The following is a 6,988-nucleotide window of genomic DNA, read 5'->3' as shown; positions in this document are numbered from 1 at the left end:
CATCTTCTAACCTTCCTGAAAATTCACCACTACCTTGGTAGATTAATCTAATCATTACCTATTCTTGAATATGCCTAGATGCACATAGCAGCAATTGATTTGTATTTGTCCTTCACAAACAGATCAAGGAGTCCAGGATCTCTCACAGCAAAGACAGTACATCTTCAAAATAATCTGTCCATCTGCCTTTTGGCATGATAAGACACACAAATCATTCAGTGTCACTGAAGGCATTTTATCCAGCACTCTATTTTTTGATATGTGGTCTTTTACCTACTGAAATAAAACAAACCAACTCCCCCAACATGAAGGCCAGTAAATCCATTAAAAAAATTATGTTTGTGATTCTGTAATTACTCCAAATTATTTAACTTGTACTAGCTTATTGACCAAAGAGGATTTCACACTGAATACAAACGTGGTCAATGTCACAGCATGAGATCTTTAACAGCAGTAAGGCAAGATCTTAACTCCAGTTGTTCAGCAAATAGAGTACAATTCCAGTCAATCTGCTTTTTGGACCAAAAAAGTCCATTATTGTCTGTCCTTCACTGTCAAGTACTGAATCAATTATTATATTCAGGATGATATTTTGGAGGGAAAAAAATTTACACAAAGAACACAGCATCTCAACACTTCCTATTGAAGTCAAAACCTTTGTCTAGAAGCTAAGCAAAAATATTCTTCTGCATCCTAGAACACCCCCAGCATTATGGGAATTTTAATACATACAAACTATCTAAAGCATAACAATCCAGACACAAAAATGTCAGGCCCTCTCTCTTAAAAAAAAAAAGCCTTTTCCATTGGCTACAGGTAAGAAATTGTGAGCATGCAGCCAAAGATCACATTCTATGTACACTGCTTAATCTTCTGCACAAGTTCTTCATGAACAGCAAAGGATCCAACCAGAAATCAACATTCAAGGACACACACTGTACCCAAATTATCCTCTTCATCCTAAAGCTTAAAGAACAACTACACTTGAAGTTTCAGGAGGCTTTACTTTCCACAGCAAGAAAACATCATGAGCTGAACAAACACCTAAAATCTGCCAGAATGGGTCTGACTAGCTTATTTTGTAAGAACTGCAAAGTTCAACTATTTTTTAGATCAATTTTTCAAGTGATGAGATAACCTAAAAGATGAATCCAAGTACAATTTTTCGAATGCCTGCAGCAGTCTTGCATGCACACAAAAAATTCTAAACAAGGGACAGAGAGCAGTCTTTGGAAAAAGACTGGTAAGCATGCCTTGGTTTTCACCCCTCTAGTTTATTTGCTTGGATTTGTCAAAGAGTAAATTTACTACACTGTTAAATGTGTGAAATAGCAGAATACCCACCATATACATCAGAATGTCTCTAATCATCACCATTGCTGTTTGATGATCATTCCACGCTTGGTTTAGTGTTTGTAGAAAGTTGTTATTCAAGGAGTTTAACACATCTTCTCGCACCTGCAGGAAAAAAAAAGATGCATTGACATAAACTCAAGTCAGCTTCTCCTGCAGCATTTAAATCTTAAACTTAGCTTCAGCACAAAAATTCTTGCTCCTCTGTGGATGTGAATTGTGCGAAAAAGTTCTTGCTTTTCCTGGGTGCTGACTATCCCTACCTCTTATTTCCCTTCTGTGGAAAAATAAGTAAGAAAAATTATGCTAAAAACAAGAGAAACAAAATAAACACGGGTTTTAAATTTCAAAGGAATTCCTGAAATCTCACATGTTAAAAATAGTCTTTGACAACTCCTCAAAGCTTTTATTTCCTGTGTTGTAGTGTTTCAATTGCTGGTAATTTTACTATCACAAGTAATTTCAGAACATTGGGTAGCAGCAGTAAATGCTACAAACAGGAACAAGTACAGGTGGAAAATGGGCCATAATGACATTTAGAGAGACAAGCTGAGATAGCATAAAGATATAGAAACAACAATTCTGAAAGGAACCAATTGCTTTGTGAAGACCAGACTCTTACATTAATACCACCAACAAGAATTCATAGAAAAAAGAAAGTCATCTTTGTTTTTATGAATCTATTTTCAATTTGCAAGTTGATCTGTCTCCTCAACTTCAGACTTCATGCCTCTCTGCCACTACTCTCCCTACTAATAAAAAAACCCATCCAGTTTCATATTTTGATTTTACACAGTAGGCATACACTGCAGTGCTCAAACTTGAAACTAATGTCAAAGAATGTAAAAAAATTGTATCAGAGTTAACAAAATGTGGGAATTGACTTTAGACATAACATGCAAAATATATTCTGCCCGCTGTTGTAACCAAACAGAATATTCACATTTATAGATTTGCATGGATACTTGGCTGATAGTGTAAATTTCAGTACAGAGGATCATACAAGGAAACAAAACACACATGCCAAGCAGCCACAAGCTGCACCAACATCTCATGCAACCACCTCTTCAACCACAGGCCTCATTCTGTCATTTCAGTTTTATGAAGTTATTAGGCCAAACCAGGGTAACAATTCTGTCTGCTACACTACTAGATACACTCACAAACTCAGATGAGCAAACTAGAGACAGAGCATGGCACATCATCCAACACAATGGTCTCAAGAAGCTCTGGAAACTAATCCCAGTAATATTCACCTTGTTACTGCATCCAGGCAACAAAAGTATGCCTAGGTTGTTCAAAGCTTTCTTATATCTTCAAACACCTACTCTGCAGACCTGAGCAAGGCCCTCTTCCTTGCTTTTGGAAAACAAAATATGCAGTCATAAGCACTGCTTAGCTGCCTCATTCTTTCTGATCACGATCATCATTTACCCTCTTGTCTCCCAAATGTGTGCTCTGTTGTCACCCAATCTCCATAGTTTTTAGCCAAAACAAATATGCATTAAAAACTTCAGCAGACATACTTGTGAAGAATATGCAGAATCTCCCAGAACAAGAGAAACAAACATGACATGGTTGCTTTCACTTCTTTGGTCAGTTTGGAAAAACATTGGAAACATGATTTGGTAGCTCATCCACACTGATAAAATTTACCAAAGCATGATTAGATCATAAGCACAAATAACCAAGGGTAGTTATTGATCAATTTTATGATACCCTTTATTTTAACAATGCAGAGGCAGTGTGCTTTATAATTGCACACATCCCACATCCATCACACTAATCCTGCTGGGCTAGCCAGTGCCAAATCACAGGCCAACTGGTAACAAAAGGAGTGGATACTTGCCACGAGGTAGCAGTGACAACCTGCTTCCAAGCAGACACCAGCATGCTCTGCAATAGTGGCACTTCTGCTCCATATGGTATGCCACGTGGATTTCTGGAAATGGGCTTGAAATTCAGGAATGGGTGCTGTACAACAGAACTACCGTCAGAGTTTCCCTGTGAAGCTTCTCAATGACATTCTTCTAGGTTTATTTTAAACTGCAGAGAGGTTTGGAAAGCCATTCCTTCAGCTGCTACAAAAGGCAACCAAACTATTGCCAAGCAAATTATTGCTTACAAAAACTTTCTAGTTAACAAGTGTTCAACACACTCCTTGTATGGGCCATTAATTCAGCAATACTACAGGGAAACTGCTATAATGCACAAAACATCTTAGCCGTGCAAAGGTGCAGAGTCACACCACCTTGGTAGAATAAATGATCTGAAGTAAAAAAATGTGTATGCCCACACTCTTTGAACAAGAGAAGAGACACAGCTGCTACACTGCCAAAGCCTTAGAAAATTTCAGTCTCAAAGATTTTTATCAGCAGAATATTACTTTCAATGAGCTGAGCTGGTGATTTCTGTGACAATATTTGCAGTTACAAAGTAAATTGAAGGGAAAGCCAGCTTAAATAGGACTGTCCATTCACAGATTCACTTGAAAATAAATTAGCAGCTTCATAATATATGTAAGATCTTCTTACAGTTGGAGCAAGGATGAAATCTTGCATATAACTTCAGGCTCAACTGTATTTTATACTGGATACAGCTCTTCAGGAAATACAGAACCCTCCCCCCAAATAAGAGTAGCTTGTTGGCATAAGCTTTCAATACCTTTAAATAACTCTTTATTAAGTGTACATAAAGAAGACTTATGGTCTACTATTTCTTTCTTACAGTGCCTGGCCTGATGCAGCAGCACAAATAGTTCAGTTATGTAATTTCTACTACTGTAAAGACAGCTAGAACCTCCTGAGGGGAGCAGCAGTACAGAACAGCACTTTCTGAACTAAGGCCTCAAGCTCTCAGAACTTTTACCATCATTTCTTTTAGAAAAATCCAAGTTGTCTAAAAGATAATATTCTAAAACCTTAGGAGTCCCAAGTAGGTTAATGGATTGACTACCAGAAATGTCTCTTCATCCCTGCTGCTGCTGCTATCCTACTGCTGAAAGGAAAAAACAAATACTGAAGAATACTGAGGATTCTGCACTGTAACGTACTTTTGAGCAATTCCCTCGCATCCTTTTGCCCTCCATATAATAGCAGACTTGCTCAAGATCATCTGAAAACATCATTAAGAGAATATAAAGGCAGATAACACTTCATACATTGTCAGTCAGGCTCACAGTACACTCTAATGCTCAGTAGATAATTTGCCTCCTACACAACTTCTCATGTCATTCCTCCCTATTTCATTGATGTTATGGAAATATTTCAAACTCCCTGATGGAGATGACTCTCATCTCTTCCTTTTCTCTGCAACAGTAAGAGCAAATTTTAAAGCTTGCAAAGAATCCCAGACATAACTTTTTAAGTCCCAGAGTAGACACACTTCTTTCAGCCTATACCTGCACAAGCACCCCACAGCATTCCTTCTGCACTGAACACTGCCACCATGACCAGCTCTGTGCCCTCCTGACCAAATGTGTTCTCACATGCCTGCCTGTACTGTTATTCTGAAATAGCAGGTACTGGACAGACCCCTGAGGGACTGATGGCCATCGGGACTCTGAGCCATTGACCACAGCCAACGGGTGCAACCACCCAACCAATTTCTTATCCATTTAACTCCACTCATTGAATCTCTCTCTTTCCAATTTAGACAAAAGAAGGTTTTGGGGGGCCATGTCAAAAGCTTTATGGACATCTAGAGAAATTACATCTGTAATTCACTTATGTGGTCACTCTTCATAGAAGGCCACTGTGCTGGCCAGGCAAGACTTGCCCTTAGTGAAAGACTTGCCCAAATCACCTCCCTGTCATCCATGTACCTTAGCATAGCTCCTAGGATCTGTTCCATGATCCTCCCAGACACAAAGGTGAGGCTGACAGGCTGTAGCTCCCAGGTTCCTCCTCTCTACAGTTTTGAAAGACGGGTACAATGTTTCCCCTTTTCCAGTCACCTGGAGCTTCACCTGACTGCCATGACTTCTCAAATATCACGGAGTGGCTTGTCAGCTACATCAGCCAATTCCCCTCAGGACTCTGGGCTGCACCTCATTGGACCCCACTGATTTACGCATAAAAGGAACATTAAAAATATTATCCTGTAAACTTTTTAACTTCAGCTTCTTTTTTTACTGTAACACAAATGATGTTGCTTATCATCCAATGGTTTAGAGAGGAGTAAACTAAGCTCTGTGTGTTTTAAAAACACTTAACAACATTTGTGTGAAGTAATAAGACTAGGCTTGAGAAGTGTGAAGGAAGACCATCCACATCAAACTACAAGATTGTCAATGGGCAAGAAAGGGAGAAATCTGTGAAGTACCAAATGCACAGGAATTAAATACTTGAATTAAGATGAAAAGTTTCAATACTTTCAAAATTCAACAGTATTTTTAAATAGCTCTACATGTACTATACTTAAAAATAATGATGTCAGTACACAGGTAAGGACAAGTTTTAGCATGTTCTTACCCCACAGTAAAAACAGGATAGTTCAAGACAGCTGACTTCTCTCAGTGATGCAGAATACCTGGCTCACTAGTGCCGTCATCACACAGCCAGAACCTGGTGATTTGGAACTACAAACCATTGGGGTCTGCAAGTCTAAAACCAAGCATACTTGATAGTACCTCACTTGCATCATCTTGTCTTGATCATATTTGCACCTATTATTTTATTTACAATTAAACAAGCTGTAAAGACAGTGCACTGTATAATGTTTTCTTGTTGAGAAGTTAAATACTTCTCATTAGCGTTTGGTTATTAATTAAAACGCTGAATAAGCACAACTTTCACCTGGCAATTAAATAAGCATAAAGCACAAATACAATTCTTAACCGTGCCTAGCCAAAAATGAAGGCTTGTGCTTTCCAAGCTTTAAAACTACTTGTAAAAACAACTGAACATACACACTGCCTCTACCTAGTCTCTTCATCTATTGTAAATTAACCAGCATGACTGGAATACCACAGGAACACAGATTTTTTTCTAAAAAGATAACACGGAGATGTGGGCAGCAAATGACAACTGTGACTCAATGATTAATGCAATTTCAAATTTGGGGTTGGCTCCTCAGCAGTGCTCCCTGAACTGAGTATAGTTCTTCAGTAAAATCTATTCATCTGAGAACACTTCCATTTTTATAAAAATTACGAAATTTAATGAACAATATTTCAGTTGGCAAAATTCCCCTCTTCTAAATTCCAGCATCCATCACTGATTCTCTGAATAGAAGTCTTATGAAGACTTGTGATGAGAGCATTTATTGTTCATTAGCTACTTAAAATTTACCAGAGAATTGCTCTTGGAAAGAGACAGCGAACATAAAAGATTTTGCTAAAATTTCTATGAAAAAAATGTGAGGTTAAACAAAACTTTTATCTATCTTACAACAAGTACTAATGGCACAAACATAAGATGTCATTATAGAACTGATCCTATTCTTGATAAACAATGCACTTTTTTCCCCATACTTCCATCTGTAAGTGCCTCAAAATAACGTGTCTAAGCAAACATTCAAAAGGGACAAACAGTAGCTTTGATTCTATATAAGTTTTTGTTATTGTTCAGAAATTTTTGGCATAAGTCACATTTTTTTCAGTCTTTTCCTTGGATTATTTAATTTATAGGCTGGC

General features: G+C 37.9%; 1 protein-coding gene across 1 annotated transcript in view; it reads right to left on the bottom strand.

The window, feature by feature from the left end:
* CUL3 (cullin 3) overlaps positions 1-6,988 on the bottom strand; it is a 75,667-nt gene that overhangs the window by 48,129 nt on the left and 20,550 nt on the right. Inside the window, exon 3 of the mRNA XM_039556823.1 lies at positions 1,345-1,458. Within this exon, the coding sequence (XP_039412757.1) occupies positions 1,345-1,458 (114 nt within the window). The remainder of the gene's footprint in view (positions 1-1,344; positions 1,459-6,988) is intronic.

Source organism: Corvus cornix, chromosome 9 (assembly GCF_000738735.6).
Source record: "Corvus cornix cornix isolate S_Up_H32 chromosome 9, ASM73873v5, whole genome shotgun sequence".
NCBI classification, from domain to species: domain Eukaryota; kingdom Metazoa; phylum Chordata; class Aves; order Passeriformes; family Corvidae; genus Corvus; species Corvus cornix.
Note: the sequence above shows the minus strand (reverse complement) of the source record. Positions and strands in the feature narration are given on the sequence as shown.